Source organism: Capsicum annuum, unplaced genomic scaffold (genome assembly GCF_002878395.1).
Source record: "Capsicum annuum cultivar UCD-10X-F1 unplaced genomic scaffold, UCD10Xv1.1 ctg4557, whole genome shotgun sequence".
NCBI classification, from domain to species: domain Eukaryota; kingdom Viridiplantae; phylum Streptophyta; class Magnoliopsida; order Solanales; family Solanaceae; genus Capsicum; species Capsicum annuum.
Genome location: NW_025853076.1, coordinates 203411 through 223856, shown reverse-complemented (window position 1 = coordinate 223856; position 20446 = coordinate 203411). Strand labels below are relative to the sequence as shown.

General features: G+C 34.0%; 1 protein-coding gene across 5 annotated transcripts; it reads right to left on the bottom strand.

Annotated features, from left to right (window-relative positions):
• Nucleotides 1-1683: 1683 nt before the first annotated feature.
• LOC107875865 lies at nucleotides 1684-15181 on the bottom strand. Of its 5 annotated transcripts, none has more exons than XM_016722732.2 (5): nucleotides 14926-15157; nucleotides 14612-14771; nucleotides 4363-4577; nucleotides 2243-2362; nucleotides 1684-2161 (listed from the first exon to the last, which is right to left on the bottom strand). In XM_016722732.2, exons 3-5 carry the CDS (start codon nucleotides 4390-4392, stop codon nucleotides 1811-1813), a joined length of 501 nt encoding a protein of 166 aa, XP_016578218.1. In that variant the 5' UTR covers nucleotides 4393-4577; nucleotides 14612-14771; nucleotides 14926-15157; the 3' UTR covers nucleotides 1684-1810. The 5 variants fall into 5 exon arrangements, 3 of the variants coding, with proteins under 3 accessions (XP_016578218.1, XP_047259582.1, XP_016578219.1); XM_047403626.1 differs by having other exon boundaries at nucleotides 14612-14875; nucleotides 15012-15154; XM_016722733.2 differs by having other exon boundaries at nucleotides 4363-4641; nucleotides 14926-15148.
• Between the last annotated feature and the right edge of the window lie 5265 nt (nucleotides 15182-20446).

Here is a 20446-nt window from a genome sequence, read left to right as displayed (position 1 = left end):
CCTTGAGTAAGTTCCTACAGTGTCCAAAACAGTCTCACGTGAATGCAACATTTAGAATCATCAAATAAATAAAAGGAAAATCAGAATAAGGTCTTCTCATGTTTAGCTCAAAAGAAGATGTTTTAATAGCTCATTGTGATGCAGATTGGGCTGCATGTGATTTGTCTAGGAAGTCTATTATAGTCTTTACTATTAAACTAGGTGAATCTCTAATTTCTTTAAAGTCAAAGAAATAATGAACTTTTTCTAGAAGTTCAGCTGAATGACAGTATAGAAGCCTTGCTTTAACAGTTACAGAACTTACATAGCTAGTTGGTTTGATCAAGGATCTAGGTGTTTAACTACAACTACCTCTGACCATCTTTAGTGATAGCAAAGCAGCTTTGCAAATAGATACAAATCCTGTAGCTACGATGAGGAGACTAAACATATCGAAATAGACTGCTACTTTGTGAGGAAAAAGATCCAACAAGGGCTGATCAAGACTGAATATATATTCACTCATGCCCAACCAGCAAATGCTTTCACTAAAGGCTTAACCAAGGTTCAACATAAATACTTAATGTCCATACTTGACCTTGTCAATCTCTTTGCAGTGCTAAGTTCTAGGAGGTGTGTTGAGGAAAGAGAGTAAAGAAAGAAAAAGAAGGGAAAGTAAGTTAAAGTGTCAATAAGTTAGTTACATTGTTGAAATCAGCTAGTTAGTTGACACCGCACTATTAAGCTATTATCTACTCTATATATAGTTGACTATGTACTACTAGCAAGAACAGAATTCTGAATACATCAATACAACACAATGATTTACTCTTCTTCTTCTCTTTTCTTCCCTGATTCTAAGATAGTTGATCTTCTCCTATCTCTTCCTTCATTTCTCTTTGCTTAAACTGATTTACTCTTAGTGTGAGTTACTGGATTATTCTTCAATAACCATCAAAACAAGATGAGGCATGGCTAACACTGGGTAAACGGCAACATCTAATGAAAGAGTAATGTCCATTGTATGATCCAATGTGATCCATTCAATACCCTATTGCACGTCTAAAATTGGATATCTAGTGCGTCGACAATATAATAAGGGGGCCTTACATTGTTTAAATCAAGAACGAGAACGAGTATGGCTTCGATACTAAGTTGAAATGAGTAATCTATCTCATCTAAAAATTTAAATTGTTAAAATGAACACAGTTTTAGTTCATTGATTAATTAATTTTTTTATGACCGAGAATTCATCAAAGGCCAACCCTTAACCAACCATAGCTTCGAAATTTGAGAATAATGGGACCGCACCTCTACCCTTCTCTATGTAAATACCAATACAAGGCTTAGTTTGCATGGCACAAGTTTCAAATATGTGACCTAAGTATAGAAAGAAAGTAATACCCTAAAACAAAAGTTACACATATCATACAGAAATAAGATTGTCTTAGATAAAAACATAGAAGTAGACAGTTGGAACAGGATGTTTAATAACAGTAGTTTAAACATTTAATAAATAAGAGTGTTCCGACTACTGTTGTCGGAAAGGATTGATAAATTTTAAAAACCTTTCGGCCACTGTAGTCGGAAATATTTTATTTATTAATTATAAAATAAATGATTATAAAAAATATATATATAATTTTATTAATTTATATTTTAATTATTTAATATTTGCGATCATTTTGACACATCCAAAACAAATAGGGGAATCAAATAGTTTAAGCATTTCAAGACAAGTCGATCGGAACGTCACAATCCAAAACAAACACCAATTCTAATATTCTAAGTTTAAATGTCACAATCATAAACAAAACCCAACCACTACAATCTAATCATCTACACTATCTTCCCCATCCTCAAATACTTGTGGCATATGCTTCTTGACTAACGCTTCAAACTTGGCAAATTTGGCAGAGTGTTGCGTCAACTCCTTAATTTTTGTTCTCATCATTTCCATTTCTTCCGCATTTAGCGAAATACAAGCAGAGTTGGGCAACATTGGGGAAGAACTACTCGTGGATTGGTTACCTCCAAGCCCGTAGGTGTTACCCTTTTTTGGACCACCTACCACATTTGTCCACGTTCTATTCATATCATCAGGTGATGGTTGGACCATGGTACCATCCTCTGAAGCATGTTGGGTTTGACGCCAATCTTCAATGCTTTTTTGAAATCCTTCCTGAAGAAAAATAATTGTCATTATGTAAACAAGCTAAGTTGAATAAAAAGAAAATAATATATACAAAATTTATTATCTTACATATGCATCCTTAGCACGTGGTTCTACCCATTCTTCTCTTGTACCATCTGGATTTTTCTTCTTATGTGTCTCTTCGAAGGTCTTAGGAATAGGTGCAGCTACTCTCCCCTTTAAGAAGTTCTGCAAAATTTTATCCATATATAGGTAAATGCTACTGTAAAAGTTCAGCTATATCTGGAGTACCTGTTTGCTTTCAGAACATTGATATCCTAACTTATTAAAACTTGTACTAAAAATTCTGAACACTACATAATCCAATAATATAAGCACTTTAAATCCATAAATTAACTCACTTGTTTGAAGAAATCTCATCAACAAGGACTTGTGAAATAAGGTTCGTCATATACTATAGCCTTGTGACTGGTCCTATAGGAACTACCCTGTATTTTCTAGGTACTCAAAGTGAATAAATAGTTAAGGTACTTTCTGCAAGTTAGTAATAAGTAGAAGAAAATAAAAAAAGAAGAAGTCATGTGTTGCTGTGGGATGTAGAATAAATCACAAAAAAGAGTACTTTTTTTCACTCTTTTCATGGAAATGGGGCTCAGATGTGATCCATGAAAAGGCAAAACAGAATCCAGCCACCCCATGGCTGAAAACACTGATTGTAGGGGAGAGAGAAGCCTCAATCACAGGGCATACACAGTGTTGCCACGCCAAGATATGGGTTGGGTACTTCCATGCCAGAAATGGTTAGCCTAGAAACAGAAACACCCTCATCACTGCCACTTTATGTAACTTCTATCAACACAGTAACACATACACACACACAAAAAAAAAGACTGTCCTATTTTAAAAAAGGCAGTCAAGTGTATTAAAATCTTACTATACACGAGTTTCCGAGAAGGACTCCTATTTTAAAAAATGCAGTCAAGTGTATTAAAATCTTACTATACACGAGTTTCCGAGAAGGACTGGACCACAAGGGTCTGTTGGTTTTTCGACTCGACAAGAATCACCATCCAAGAGAAAAAAACAGGTAATAGCAGGCTCAGATTTGCTATTTTACAACAAAGCAAAAGAGGAGAAACACTTCCATGGCTCCAGACACCATCAGTTTTCTATTCAAAGCCATAACCGGGTCACCCTGCCAATATATGGGACGTGTTATTCTCGGTTCTATCATTGAACATAGTCCAGAAATCAAGGATGCAATCATCACAACCCCTTTACAACATCATTATCAGCAGTAGGAGCAACGCAAAGAACTGCTTTAAATCTTTTTTCCTTTCTGTTTATTTCAAAGGGTTGTTGGATTATTTGGTTATCAATGCTGAAACTAGTGTTTGTAGCCATAGAATGGAACTAAAACAGGGAGAGAACCATAGGTTCTCTGATTATGTGGCTTATGCATTATGTGGATGTATGTTTTCACATACCAATATATTAGTATTGAGTCTCAACATCAGTATATGTCACCAAACACTTATATAAATGGATAAAGGTGTATCACGTGTAAATGGGTAAAGTGGTTGGAGTACCTGTTTTCTTTCAGAACATTGATATCCTAACTTAAAACTTGTACTGAAAGCCGCACAAATTCTGAACACAACATAATCCAACAACAAGAGCACTTTAAATCCACAAATTAACTCACTTGTTTGAATAAATAGCATCAACAAGAAGTAGTGAACTACTACTAAGGCTCAATCATATACTATAGCCCTGTGACTGGTCCTGTAGGAACTACCCTATGTTTTCTAGGTACTCAAAGTGAAAAAAGAGTTAAGCTACTTTCTGCAAGTTAGTAATAAGCAGCAGAAAATAGAAGAGGAAGAAGTCATGTGTTGGTGTGGGGTGTAGAATAAATCACGAAAATATTACTTTTTTCACTCTTTCCATGAAAATGGGGCTCAGATGTGTTCTATGAAAAGGCAAAACAGAATCCAGCCTCCCAATGGCTGGAAATACTGATCGTAAGGGAGAGAGAACCCTCAATCACAGGGCATACACAGTGTTGCCATGCCAAGATATGGGTTGGGTACTTCCATGCCAGAAATGGTTAGCCCAGAAACTGAAACACCCTCGTCACTGCCACTTTATGTAACTTCTATCAACATAGTAAATGGATAAAAGGGTTTCACGTGTAAATGGATAAAGTGGTTGGACAAGAATCGTACCAGTCTTCTTTGGTGGGTAGTGAAACTCATAGAACCTCTGGTGTGTAGCGAGCCACCTATTTCAGAGGCTCGATATGCCTTTCCTCGTTCCCTCTTTGCCTTAAATTCAGGAGTGTCCCATAATATCAAGAACTGGGTCCATACTTCATTATTCAACCAACTAGGTTTTATCAATTTCCTCCGGGCCTCATACAAGTGTTCTTTTATCCGTAGAGCTGCTTTCAACCAAAAAATGCGGTCTACTTCATTATCATGAAAATCACTCCATGTACACTTTGTCTTCAAAATAGTTTAATATAAAGTCATAAAATGAGTTAATGGATACAATGGAAAAACTATCTTTAGTCAATGAGATTCATAGCTTATAAAACTGCTTATACAATAAATTGTTTGCACATGACAATTCTAAATTCCCATGGAATCTCCAACCAACTATTCCACAGCTTTGTGAAAAATGGTTTAATTGCTTTAATAACCATATGCCCGGCAGTATATGATGGAATGAACCTGCAATAAGATTATATTAAACCATCATCTTAGCTATTAAAAATTAAGGAAAACTCAAGTGTTACTTACCCATTAAGGTAAGGGACGATTCGTAGCCTCCCAACATTGTCATATTCTAATACCTTTTTAAATTACAAATTCTGAGAAGTAGCAGCTGTAGCATTAGGCGTTGTAGCACTATCAATGGATGGCGATGTTGGTATGTTAGGACATCCAAATCTCAATCCATAAAGGCTTGGTACAGATGATGTCGAAGGCACAGATGACGAGCTACTATGAAAAATATTTTGGGATGAAGAGGTGTGAAACTGGTCAGATGGTGAAGGCATGAAAAATGCATTTGGTACTGAAATAGTACATCTAGGAGGGGGAGGAATATTTGTAGTAGATGGTTGATGAATTGTGGTAACAAATGGTGGTGGTGGTGGTAGTGTACATTGACCTGTAGGAATATTATCAGTTCCTTTCTTACTTTTCTTACATCGTACATTAACATTACCTTTTGATGCCATTGATTTGGTTTACTAGCCACCCGAAAATAAAAGGAACAACCAAATTTAAGAATATCCATGTTTGTTAGAAGGTAGGTATATATATATACTTTAAACAATTAGGCCGGGAGTTCTATGAAATAGAAGGACACCTGAAATAGAAGGGCAACGATGGTGCTACAGGCAACACTGTCATTTTTGGACAAAGAAATATACTGACAAAGAAATGGTTCTGATGACTGGATACCTCCCCTTTCCTTAAATTTGTATTTTGCAATGCAGTCTTTAAATCTAAGGCATTAAACTGACACAAAAAATCAACATATGGTTAACCTATACTATCAAATTTCACTTTCTTTAGCTACAGCAATAGTACTATACTATACTGCACATCCCCAACATAATATCTTGATCTCCACTTCTTTGAAGCCTTATATGGGAGGAAGTGTAGATCATCCATCGGTTGGTTCGAGGTGGGTGAAGCGACTGTGAGTGGTCCTGATTCGGTATTTGAGGCTATGGAAAAAGTTAAGTTGATTAGGGAAAGGTTGAAAACTGCGCAGAGTCGTCATAAGTCATTTGCGGATGTTAGAAGGAGAGACCTTGATTTTGAAGTTGGTGACCTAGTGTATCTGAAAATTTCACCCATGAGGGGAGTGAAGAGATTCGGAAAGAAGGGGAAGCTTAGTCCCCATTATGTTAGTCCTTACAAAATTCTTAGCCGTGTTGTTAAGGTAGCTTATGAGGTCGAGTTGCCTTCCGAGTTGTCCTTTGTTCATCCAATATTCCATGTCTCCATGATTAGAAAGCTTATTAGCGATTCCGTGGAAGTGGATTCCTCTGTGAGTGCTGACATTCAAGAAAATCTTTCTTTTGATGAGATTCCTGTTGAGATTCTTGATTTCAGTGTCCAAAGACTAAGGAACAAAGAAGTTTCCTTGGTGAAGGTGTTGTGGGAAAACCAATCTGTTGAGGGTGCAACTTGGGAAGCTGAGGAGGATATGCGATCCAAGTACCCGCACCTATTTTCCACGAACTCCGATCAAGCTAAAGGTACCGTTCGTTCCTAAATCATGCACTTTTTAGAAAGGTTGCAGCAGTTCAGCTGTCATTTTTTATGTGTTTAGCTGTAGTTTCTTGAATTTATGCATTCTATGTTGCATTCAGAGTGAGAAACAATGTGGTGATGAGTCTAACGAATGGTTTCAACTGTATGCTCTATTCCCTATCTAATCTTGGCATGTCTAACGTCATTCGAGGAGGAATTTTTCCAAGCGGGGGATGACGTAATACCTTGGGAAATTTTTCCTTGAAATTTAGTGCTTAAACGTGTTGGGTTCTATCGTCTAGAATGCATTATAAATTTTTCGTGCGGAATGTCTTAGATTATGACCCACCATTGCATATAGTATTGAATAATATTTCCAACGATATATGGATCATCCAAAACGGACACCCGAGCGATGAGTTATGAACATTCCGATCGAAACGTGAATAGTAGTGAACAGTAAAACATGCAGGAAAAAGTACTGAGGCCTGACGTATTTTTCCTCCAACTTTAAACGATCATAACTCCTTGTACATAATGATCTGGGTGATCTACTATATATCAATGGAAATATCTGCGAGTCTTCATTCCAATGAAATTGGTTTCATCCAATTTGTCTATCAGAACAAAAATTTATGTCGATCTACTTCAGCATATCAAAAGCGAATTTTTGGGTCAACTTCAAATGATCATAACTCCTCGTACACAATGATCTGGGTGAGATACTATATATCAATGGAAATATATGAGAGTCCTCTTTCTAATAAAATTTGTTTCATCTAATTTTGATAACGGAGTAAAACATTATGGTTGATCTACTTCAGACTATCAAAACAGTCCAGCAAAGGACAGATTCGAGAATTATTCAATTATTAGGGGTGTTTTGGTCATTCCCCCTCACCCAAAATCCATACAAACCCTATATTAAAGCCCATTAGAAGCATTATATGTTATATTTCATCAAATTTCCTCAAAAAGAAAACTCTAAGCTCCTACATCCAACTTTAGGAACCTCCAAAGTTCACCATTAATTCTACAAATTTATTCAACATTCCAAGTTCCTAGTTCAAGGACTCCAAGAACCATCATTCAAAGGCACGATTAACATCTCAAAAATGAGTATCGATCTAAAGTTCATCATTCAAGGTATGTGGGGTTTTTCAACAAGAACTCTCTTTCATTCTTGTGCCCAAAAGTAATTTTCTTTATAAAGGCATGCTTTTTATTTGATTTTTACGAATTTGAAGCATGAACCCATATCTTATGATGATTATTATGAAATCTTGATGTTTATGATTTTGAAAGATGAATTTACATGTGTGGAGATATAAAGCATGAATCTTGAATGATATTTATCATGATTTTGATATTTGGGTTGTGAATCCCCATTGAAAATTGTGTTTTTTTGAGAAAGTGTGTGTTATAAGCACGTTGATGTTCAATATTTGAGATATTTTGAATGATTTGACCTTTTGGTCTTAATGGAGTTGTTTTGAACTTGAGTGTGAAAGAAATCCACAACATGGTTGATTTTGATAGATGGGACGCATGATGGCTCCCGATGTATATTTATATATTACTGAAATTGTTTTGTTGTGGATTGTCTTTGAAATGATCTGAGCTAAGTCCAGGAGAAATCTTTAACACTGAGTGGGGGTATAAAGCGACCTTACTTTCCTAGAACTACGTGCCCCCATAGGAGTGAGCCTGTGGCTGATTTATATAGTGATCACTAGGTTGTGTGGATTTGATATCGATAGTCCTACTCCGATGGCAAGGATAGGATGGCTCTCCCCAATGTGGGTTGTACGTTGGACTCCATGTAGCTCACATGGTTTATGTCGGTTATAGGATCTCCCAGTGTGTGTGTTTCTTTGTGTCTATGGTGAATGGTGAAGTGATTTGAAAGTGGAATTGTGAAAGTTATTCTTTCGAAAGATTTAAATGATATTTACATTATGAGAATTGATATTCGTGATGAACTGAAAGTGATTGACAAATTATATGATGACTCACATGTGTTATTGTACTTATTTCATCCTCTCATGATTATGATGATTTTCTTCGGGCTATGTGAGTCTTTCATACACCCTACATATTTCTTATAACTTTTTATGATGATGATGTTTATACAACTGCATACACCCCCATATACTCGGTTCCTTTCCATGGTACTGATCCACATCTTCCTATGTGGGATGCATTTTCTTGGAATGTAGGTTCAGGTGCTCATTTCCAGGTTCGACAATGATTCTTTGGGCACGCTGTTCTACATCCTTTTTTGTGGTGAGTCCTCATGTTCCGAGGACATGATGTCTGATGTTGGTTTCACGGAATTGTTTACATTTGGTAACTGAGTATGATTCAGTTGGGGCATGTCTCAATGGCTCGCTGGTTTTATTGATTTTCTTAGAGGTTTGTCAGACTAGTATAGATGTTTGGAGTTGTCTAATAAGTCATATTTTGTTATCTTTCTGAAATTCTTTTATTCTTGGATGATGATTACTCTGTTGATATTTGAGGGTTATTTATGGAAACCCCGTTGATTTTTGGTGAACTGAATGAAGATGGCTCAAAGGGTGAGCTTGGGGTTACTCGTAGCCTCAAGCACTGTGTGACGCTTTGGGACCCATTTTCTGGGGCGTTACAACAACTAGTCACGAAGGCAGCATCATGCAGCAGCAGCTCAAATGCAAGTAGCATAGGAGGAGGCAGGTTAGGGAGTTCACTTATAACAGTAGTGTTCCAAATAATAGTAAGCAGCTTGCCATCAGCAAAAATAAGTCCAGAATCTGTAAACACTGTGAATAACCTCATAGGCATCACTGCTCACCAAATTATAACTGCCTTGAATTACAGCTAACACTATAATGCAAAATCTTGTACAACTAGAACTGCAGAATGTACAACACATTAAACAGATAGTCATCCAGCCAGATGAAAGCTTCTCTAGAGTTTAGTACCCTATTTTATCAATGAAACAATATCTATAATTTCTGGAATAATTAAAATAGCAGAAGGTACAACACATAAAGCCCGGAGATAACACTGTTACGCAATATCCAATATAATCAAAACAGCATAAGGTACAACACACATGAAGCACTAAAGCATAAATTAATCTGGAATTAACAATATCTGTAATTCAGTATTCAAGCAGATACTCATCTGAGCCAAATAAAATCTTCTCTATAGGTAGTAATGCTATGCAATACCCAGTACAATCAAATAAGAGTGTATATAAAGTGCATTGAGATACTATTGTTGCAGTAATCATTACTACACCGCATAAGTTAAACTTGGGTTACTTCAGGATACTGCTTGCACGTAATAAGCACCAAACACATTCAATAATCAATAACAATTCAAGACACACTACTATTAATACCAACTCAATCCTCATCGTTTGTTTCATAGTAATTCATCAATTCTTCCTCATCACTTGATTCATATTCATCCATCGAATCTTCCTCATCACTTGTTTCGTTTTCATCAAGTAACTCTTCCTCGCTTATTTCATTTGCATCAGTTGGATCTTCCTCGTTATTTTCCCCAAATATTCCTTCTCCATAATCACTAACATTCAAACAAAGCTCAGAAGGATCAAATTCTTTCTATAGGCCTTTGCTATGCTGCAACTCACCTGCTAATTCATCATCCACCCTTTCTTCAAAACTTCAAATGTCATTCTAATACGCTACATCTAATGCATCCTCTACTTCAACCCTACTCATAGGCTTTGTTTTTATAACTACCAGCCATGCAGATTTATTCTTACACAAAGGATAAGGAGCGTAATACACTTGTTTCACATTTTGTGCAATGACAAATGGATCATAGAATCCATACTCATTTGTAAGCTTAATTTCAACTATTTTGTACTGAGGTTGTACCTTTGTACCTAACCTAGGCGTAGGATCATACCACTTACACTGAAAGAGAACCAACTTTTTATTTGTCCAACCAACATGATAATCAAGTTCTAAAATCTCATGAAGCACACCATAATAATCAACATCGCCATCACCTTTCACCCAAACTCCACTGTTGTTAGTTTTCTTGCTCTTAGAGAACTCTTTTATATGAAATTTGTACCGATTGACAGAGTACTTAGAAAAATTTCTGACTTTAGCATTAGGTCCCCAAGAAATATCACGTAAAAATTGGCCATTTGGGTCATAATTAAGTGGATTATGAACCTATAAAAAGTTCAAGAAAAGTTAGAATTTAATTATACATAAGACTGAACAAAACTGTAAATCGTGCTAAATATTTTAACTTACAGTACTTACATATTCTCTAAACCACACTGAAAACATAGGATAAATAGCAGCATCCCTGTGTAAAGCCACGACGTAGCTGTCCGACAAAGTTATGACTTTCATTGGTTTAAGCTTAGATAGATGTTAAATGATTGTCCTTAATATAAATATACTCACTTATAGAAAGGTAGGACCTCGAGAAAATTTAATAAGACATGTGTTGTAGCTGACTTAAGCTCTGCCTCATTCAAATTTCGAAGTAGACCAACTTTTGGACTTCTTTTACCAGGTTGATTGAATATTGAAAATGGTGGTGCTGAAAGACCTCTATTGTCTCCATCATCATGCCTATTAGGTCTGTTTCTCATACATAGTACATCATGTTCAAAATAATATGAACAAAATAAGAGGTCTCTTTAGCCAAATAAGCCTCACATACTGATCCCTCAATTTGAGATCTATTTTTTATAGTTCGCTTACATTTGCCAATAGTCCTGCATAGTATGATCTTTTAAATGAAATAATGATAAATTATAACAGATGAAAGTAAATGTTAAATGTCAATACCTCTTAAAAGGATACATCCATCTACACTGAACAGGCTCTCCAAGTCGTGCCTCACGCACAAGGTAGATTGGAAGATCTCCATAACATTAAAAAAACTAGGAGGAAAAATTTTTGCCAACTTGTTTAAGGTTAAGCGAATATTGATATCCATCAAAGATAGCTTCTCCTCATTTAATGTGTTAGAAAATAAATCTTTGAAAAATAAGCTTATCTCTATTATGGGCTTCCATATTCTATCGGGCAACACACGGAATGCAATTGGTATCAGTGACTCAATGAAAATGTGACAGTCATGGCTCTTCATAGAGGTCAACTTCCCTTCCTTCATGTCAAGGCACCTAGATAAATTTGACGCATATCCATCTGGCATTCTTAAATCCCTAACCCAATCAGAGATCACTCTTTTATCATCCAAAGTGAATGTGTAACTGGCCTTGGTCTTCTAAATCTTATCGTTGAAGTATGTCAGGTACAACTCACTGATCCGACAATACTCCTTTAAGTTCATCCTAGCCTTCAAGTTATCTTTTGTTTTGTTACTTACATCCATCACTGTATTAAACAAGTTGTCAAAGAAGTTTTTCTCAATATGCATGGCATCCAGATTATGAGGCAGAATACTATCCTTCCAGTAATCTAACTCCCAAAATATGCTTTGTTTATTCCAGTTATGTGTAACACCATAACCAGTTATCCTGGATGGTGGAGACTCTGCTTAGGTAAATTCCTCACTCTATTCCAAATTTCTTCTCACGATAAAATTGGTGGTGGCTCCTCAAAATTAGACTTATTCTTCAAAAAATCACTAGTATTTCTCCTAAACGCATGCTGCATTGGCAAGAATTGACGGTGATAGTCAAACCATGAGTTTTTACCCCCATGTTTCTAAGTGAATGCTTTTGTGTCCTCCATACAACAAGGGCAAGCTAACTTGCCCGCAATCGACCACCCAGACACCATTCCATAAGCAGGGAAGTCATTTATAGTCCACATCAAAATAGCACGCAATCTAAAGTGTTATTTCATTGATACATCAAATGCTTCCACACCCTCATGCCACAATAAGTTCAACTCATCAATTAATGGCTGCAGTTATACATCAATCAAAACTTTTGGATTACGAGGACCTAGAATAATGCAAGTTAGAAATATATACTGATTTGTCATACATAATTCAGGAGATTATAAGGAGTTACAAACACTGGCCATCATGAATATGGTGTAGCTGAGATAGAAAATGGAGTGAATCCATTAGTAGATAATCCCAACCTAATGTTTCTTGGTTCACTAGCAAAATCCGGTTACGCACTATCAAAATGCTTCCATGCTTCTCCATCTGACGGATGACATAAAACACTAGGTGGTCTTTTATTTTCATAGTACCATCTCATATGAGGGGCCGAGCTCATTGATGCCTAAACCTCTTTAACCGTGGTATAAGGGGTAAGTAGTGCATTGACTTCACAGGAACCTTCTTCCCTTTGGCATGTGTGACTTCCTTACAATGATGCTGATTACAAAATTTGCAATGTTCTAAATGTGCATCTTCCTTATAGAATAGCATGCAACCTTTCTGACAACAATGAATCCTCTTTGATGATAGTCCTAATTTAGAAACCAACTTCTTTGTTGTGTAGATATCTTGGGGTAAGTAGGGTTTATTTGGGTTAAGTTCATTCATAAGTCCAATAATAAAATTCATGCCCTCTTGAGAAATAGAATAATCTGAATTAATACTCAGTAGCCGAACAGCAACAGATAACTTAGAATGCACTGATCCTTCATACAATGGATGACAAGCTTCCTGTAATTGTTCATAAAAGTGCTTAGCCTCATCAGTTGGTTCATTTTGAGCCCCGAAGTATGTCCTAAAAGCATCCCTGATCATCTCACGATATCGTGAACGTTCAACATTATTCTCTCTTATTGGAATTTCAAAACAATTCTGAAAAGCAAAATCATTAGCATCACTATTCTCTCCATGAGCTGTCCACACAGTATAATTTACCATAAAACCCTTCCTATAAAGATGTAATGTAACAACGTCTGGACTTAATAACTTGCAACTCTTGCAATTCCAACAAGGACACCTAATTGTCCCTTCGGTAAGAAAATCATCAAGTGTCATTGCTTTAGCAATAAATCCAGCTACCCCAGCTTTAATTCCTCCCTCAACCCCACACGGTTAAGATAAGTTCTATTATACATCCATGTACGATCTTTATTTTCCATCTACACAAGAACGCCAGACAATAATAACAAAGAAGAGAAACAAAAACATGAGAACCAAAACAATAACAAAAGAAAAAAAACACTAACAGTTTAGTTTTCATACATTTCATGGCTTAAAGTACCATTACTTTTCAATGCTTGACTTAGTTTCAATAGTTATTCATGAATTTTTTTCAACATTTATTGTTCTACCACAAATCTTATTGGGTGCACTTTTGAACTACTCAATTTTTTTAAAATTTAATATAAAGTCAGGAAGAAGCAAAAGTAATCATACCTTTAACTGATTCATGAAATTAAGTAGCAATTTGTGTGAAAAAGGTATATTACTGTACTTTCTTAGCTTATGCCTTAACTAATCTTTGCTCAAGTGCAAAGAAATTTGTGTTGAGAATAATGTCGGGAATAGGATACCAATTCTATCTAAAAGAGACGATTGTTCCTCAAAAGACTCAACAGGCAAAGATTCAAAAAGAAGAGCCAAGGATGAGAGCAAGGTGCATAAAAACCTGCACAATAACAATTCAGGCTAGCAGGAACAAACATTATAAACCCCAAAGGCTACAAATTCAACTCTATCAGTAAGCTAAACGTTTAATATTAGATCAAATACAGTAACTTCAAATTTCATCAAAACAAAGACTGTGAAATAAACCCCAAGATACCGATCTGCCTTAATATATTTAACAGAATCATATACAACATTTTGTGACAGAGCAACTAATTTAAATTATAGATTCAATTAAAAACATCTACTTTCAACTATATATAATGTTACTATCAATAGATAATGCTAAACTTTTCACACAGAAGATTCACACAGCCCGAGATACGAATAGAGCACGGGTATCCACCTGAAAATGAATTGAAATTGAATCATACCTAAGCTGGTAAGATAGAATACTCCTCATTTAAAAATGATTTAAACATTACATATTCATTTTTAATGCATCAATTATATCATAATTTGCCTGAATATGTGAAACAGTGTTTGTATCAAACGTTCTGAAACAAAGCAACTCATTCAAATGTAATGTTACTATGAATCTATAATGCTAAAGTTATACGAATAGAGCATGTGTATATACCTGAAACCAAGCTAAATTTCAAATGTACCGTAAACATAAAATCAAAGTCCAAACCTGAACAGAGAGATTCGAGAGAGAAATTTGCTTGGCCTTTGCCTTGTTTCTCAGCCGCAGGACAAACAGAATTTAGCGACAACAGCTTCACAGAATCGTAGAGTCCAAGTATTATATCCTAGAATCCTTACAATTTCAGTTGTAGTTTGCAGACCAAAATCTACAAAAAAGGAAGAACACCAAAACCCCAAAATCAACTCACTACACCCCAAGAATCTACAAATCAAGCAAATAGTCTATTTCATCTTCGCTTCTCAGTTTGCACTGCAAAAGTAAACAAAAACCAGAGTAAAAATATTGTTCGAACCACTTACAAGTCAATAAGACAGCAGACCATAACATTTAAAAATCTGCCTATTCCTAATCCAAAAGGAGAGATAAAAACATCAGAGATATTCACCGTGAGAGTGAGAGACAGACACCATGAGGTGTATCAATTTGGTGTTTAATCTAGGGTTTAGAGAGAGAGGAGTCAATGAGAATGATAGAAAGGGCTTAAAGAGAGAGAAGTAGAGTCTGATATATGATATGTTTATTTTTTATGTTACATTATTTCTAAACTTTCCGACTATATAGTCGGCCTTTTTTTATTATATTTAATTAATTATTAAATTTCTGTATACAGTCATATATTTATTTAGATAGATATTACTTTTTCTGACTACATTAGTCGAAAATAAGATTAAATAATTTATTAAATTTATTATTTATACTTCCGACAATAGTAGTCGGAAATATATTTAATAACTAATTTATTTGATTATTTTATTTTCCAACTAACTTGATCTGAAAAATAATGATAATAATTTATTAACATAATTATTTAATTTCTGTATAAGGTATGATTATTTATTTAGTCATCTATTAGTATTTCCGACTATAATGGTCGAAAATATATTTAATAATTTATTTATTTTATTTTTATTTCAGACTATATTGGTCAAAAATATATATTTAATAGTTAACTTATTATATTTATTTATCTATTAGTATTTTTGACTATCCTAGTCGGAATTATATTTTTAATAATTTATTTATTTTATTTTTTATATGCCCGACCATAGTGGTCGGAAATTTATATTTAACAATTTACTTTTAATTATTTATATTTCAGACTACATATATTGGTAATAAATTATTTAAATAGTTATTTAATTTTTGTATAAGGGTATGATAATATGTATAGTGGTTTGTTGTATATATATATATATATATATATATATATATATATATATATATATATAAAATCATATATTTATTTTATTATTTAGATTTCCGACTACAGTGGTCATAAAATAATTGGTAATAATTTATTTAAATCATTATTTAATTTCTGTATAAGGGTATAATTAGATATTTATTAATATTTTTATTTAATTATTTACATTTCCGACTATAACAATCGGAACAGATATTTCCCACAATTTATTGCTAAATATTCTGACTGGTATAGTCACAAATAGTATCTGAAAATATTTTATAAAATAAAGTAATAAAAAGGTAAATTTTCCGACTAAAGTAGTCGGAAATTTCCGGCTAATTTTTTTTCGTCGGAATTTTCAGTCCGAAAATAGCAAAATTCTAGTAGTATACTTTCACTATTTAATGATAATTTATATTTCCTAGCACTTTAACAAATTCTTAGACTAAAGCACCGGTGAACGTTTTCATAATACTATATAGAATTTGTATATGTTCTTATATATATCTTACTATTTTATTGAAGTTTGTCTTGCATTTTAGGTAATAGTTGGGAGTTGGGACCAACAAAATTACTATATTCTTTTCCTTTTTATGAAGTCACTATTTAAATTGATCTGCATTATCTCAAAGGTCTCAAATATTTTTGTCTAACACAAATATTACATACCAGCTTCTTTTTCTTTTTGCAAAATTAATTAATTCACTAATAAGTTAACATGAACAAAAATTAAAACCTGTCTAACATATAGTGAAAATATTTTTATAATGAAAAGAAAATATTTTTATTTCTTAACTAGAATATAAGAAAATATAAGTATCAGGAAATGCCCGAAAGACCAAAGAACTCAAGAGAATAAAATAGAGGAAACTAAATAGCTTTCCAGATATACAATGGTAATTGGATTATGCTATGTGATCTACTTGCCTACTTGACTACCTTAAGTAATATGGAAAGTCATCGAATGATACTTCTATATTTTTTCCGTCAATGATTGCAGCATAAAGTTTTTCCATAACTGCAGCAGATTTTGAAGACATCTCTGAAGTTGAAGCAGGCATTAATCCTGTAATCCACCATCTTTCCTCCAACATCTGTTGATAAATAAATTTTTTAGTTATGTATAGATCAGTTTGCGAGCTCATAGCATGAAGACCAAAAGAAATGGTTCAGCGAATGACTTAGCATTGCCTGTACCAATGGATAATTCAAAATCAGCAGCATTATTGCTGCAGATATTTGCAGCTGAATCTAATTCAAGGCCATCAAGCTTGTACCAATGGATAATTCAAAATCAGAATATCATGAATAACAAGGGAAGGAGGCATGCAGCTCATTTCTTGGGTGTTTTTTACCACTAACCTGAAATGTCGGTTTCAAAGAAAATAGATCTCGACATGGGTTTGAAAATACTGACAAATCAAAAGCTAAGCACGAGCAATAGTTAAAGCATCTTCTACCTGGTTTTCGATATTCAACAGTTTTCCTTTTCCGGTATTGGTCCCAACATCTTAAGGTGACTCCAATAGTAATTGAACAATCTATATAGAACAATGTCAAGGATATTCAATCATATAGATGAGAAATAGTAAAGAATCAGAAAAACTGTAAGGATTGAGCAAATACAAATGGAATCACAATAGCTCCTACAGCAACATGTAGAGGATACGTAAGCATTATTTTCTGTTTGACTAAAGATAACTTCATCGCTTGAATTGAGAAAGCAAAAAGAATATTTGTTGATGGTCATTCCATTGACTTGCACATGACCTCTTCCTTTTCTGTCAAGCAAAGCCACCCACTTGCCTTGATGCTCATCATGCCCACAAACAATGAGTAATCTATATACATTATGAAGTTAACAACCTTAAAAAATAGTCAAACAAATGTCAACAAATCCAGTCCTTCGATAAGCAACTGGGCAGTCATTGGAACGGGCGGTAAAAAATTATATTATTTCTATATTATTAAAATTATATTTTATGTATATATAATAGATGTCAACCTCTTCGATTAGTTTTTCTTCAAATTTTGAACCCTTTTCGTCGAAATCCTGACTTCGCCTCAGTATGTGACATGTTCATATTTAAATTTCTATATATGGTAATCTCTCAGGAAGAAAAGTGCCTAAAGATAGTTTGCTCAAACTGCCTAAAGAGATTCCAATAAATATAACAGTGCCCAAAGAGAATTTTTGAAGATACTACAGATAATTTTGATCCAAAAAAGATTTGTGCATCAGCATTGAAAAGAAAAAATCATTTCTTTTAATTTGCTTCGAAAAGCATCTTCATACTAAAATTTTCACTAGTAGATAGCGTGTTTCGAATTATGGCAAACAGACTTAAACTGTTGAACAAACAAGAAAGTGAAGGCCGTCCAAATTTAGAGAACTACATTTACAAGCCTTATAAAGTACATCATCGCGGCAGCAGGAGTGTCTTTATTCCCACCAACCGCCAAAAAAGTCATATTAACCTCTACTGTTCGGTTCTGCAGAATATGCATTCTATTAGATATCAAATCTACAAACCAAAATTCCACAAAAAAATGGTTAAAGAAAAACAAATACTACTAATCTAAAACCTCCGGATACTCTGATATGAGTCGGCACCAAGGCTTGTCTAATACAAAACCTGAATGACATCAAAGACTCTCCTAAGAAAATAGAAAAGATAAATAAAGTGTTTCCTACGTCCATTTTTTGTTTGTCCATTATTGACTTGACGTTAAAGACAATTTTATTATATCACCTGTTTGAATATAATAAATCTAATAAATATATTGTGAAGTGATTATAAATTATAACAAGGGTAAATTAGGAATTAAAAATATAAATTACTTTTAAACTGATAAGAATAAATTAGGAATAAATTGATAAATTATTTTTAAACTGAACAGGTAAAGTTGACGTTATATTTGTAGTATACCTTGCCTTTTGTAAGGTGTGACTTAAGTGGAGGGACAAGGAAGTAAAAAACAAAAAAATACTTGCCTACTGGGGCAGGTGTGAAAACTCCTCCGTCCACTGCATCGTCACCTTTTCCGTCAGCCGCAGCATCAACTTTTTCTTCAGCTGCAGCCTCGATTTTTCTGACAGCCGCGGCCTCAGCCTTTTCCTCAGCTGTGTCGTTAACTTTTTGGTCAGCTACGTTGCCAGCTTCAAGTTCTGGTTGATCAGTTGAGTGTAACTCCTTTGAATTCTCAGATGGCAGCATCGATTTTTTTTCCGAAGTATCCACATTGTCATCTCCCTAAAAAACCAATTCACACCAATCAAAAAGAACCAAAAATGAATCAATTTACTCATCAAACGCTTAACAAAAAAAAAAAGATAAATAGAATCTTAAGTGAATCCTTGGACGTTTTAGAAAAGGACGTATATCACCTACCAAAAATATTAATTTACCAACCAAACACTTAACAAAAAACAAAAAAAATATGAATGAAGTAGAAATTTGAGTGCACCTTTAGACGCTTCACAGAAGGAGGTGCATCATCCACCTAAAAAAAATTAAATTTGATACAATCAAGGAAGATAAAAAAAAAAAAAAAAAAGAATCAATACTAATCGAATGCTTAACAAAAAACTAAAATAAAATAAATGAATGAAGTGAAAATTTATATATGAACCTCTGGATGCTTCGAAAATGGAGGTATAACATCAGACAATGATGATGACCTCTTGTTTCCGGTGGGCGGTAAGGAACCAGCCGGTTGTTTTGGTGATACCATTTTTGTTGAGTGAAAGAGAGGAACTTCTTGATTTTTTGGCTTGTTACTTTGTTCAACTTTGCTGTTGATACTTCAGTAGTGTTGATTTTTTGAAAGATATTAGAATATAGACAGGTAAGCACAATTGGGCAGAAGAATAATTAACCAAAAAAAAATATTTGACTTTTTAAATTTCAATGAGATTACATTAATACGGAGTATTCTACAAGTAATTTATTATTGTAAGAAAAAAACATAAATATCATTAAAGGACCCATTTGATAATGAAAATTTTTTCTCTTTTTTCCGGAATTGAACTTTAGAACTGTTTGGTCATAAAATTTGGAAAATTATATTTTTACTTTTCGAGAATTTTTAAAATTCCAAAAACAATAAAAAAGTTGTCACTTTTTTAACTCCAAATTACCCACAAAAATTCAAAAATAACTCATTTATTTAATTGCCAAGTACAACTTTAATTTTCAAATATCATTGTTCACTTTGAAAATAAAAATTATTTTTTTCTATTTTCACAATGAAACATGGTCAAACTCTATTTTTTTTTTTGGGGGGGGGGGGGGGGGTGCTGGGGGTAATTTATTGTTTATTAATCAAGCCAAAAGCTTGTCCTTAAAAGGTTAAGTTATTGTTGTAAATATAATTTAGTTTTTAAGACCAGAGTCAAATTCTACAGTGAACTAAGATTCGTTGTTCAGTATCACAAAGAAAATAAGTTGGAACAATTATTTGATTTTCATGATTAAGATTTTTGTTTTAAACTATATAACCAATAAATCAAACTAACTAGAAAATGGGTTGATATCATGATTAAGAAGCCTAAAGTTATGATTTCTTTATTTGCCGGATTCATTCTCACTATGTTATATAATCTAGCCAAATTAATCTCAACCGACCATGAA

Bases quoted from the DNA above. Each gene is read 5' to 3' on its own strand.
- LOC107875865 (XM_016722732.2), bottom strand. From the start codon at position 4,392: ATGAGTTTCACTACCCACCAAAGAAGACTG. The intron at 2,363-4,362 runs GTACGATTCTTG...AAAATTTTGCAG, and splicing joins CTACCCACCAAAGAAGACTG to AACTTCTTAAAGGGGAGAGT. The intron at 2,162-2,242 runs GTAAGATAATAA...ATTTTTCTTCAG, and splicing joins CACGTGCTAAGGATGCATAT to GAAGGATTTCAAAAAAGCAT.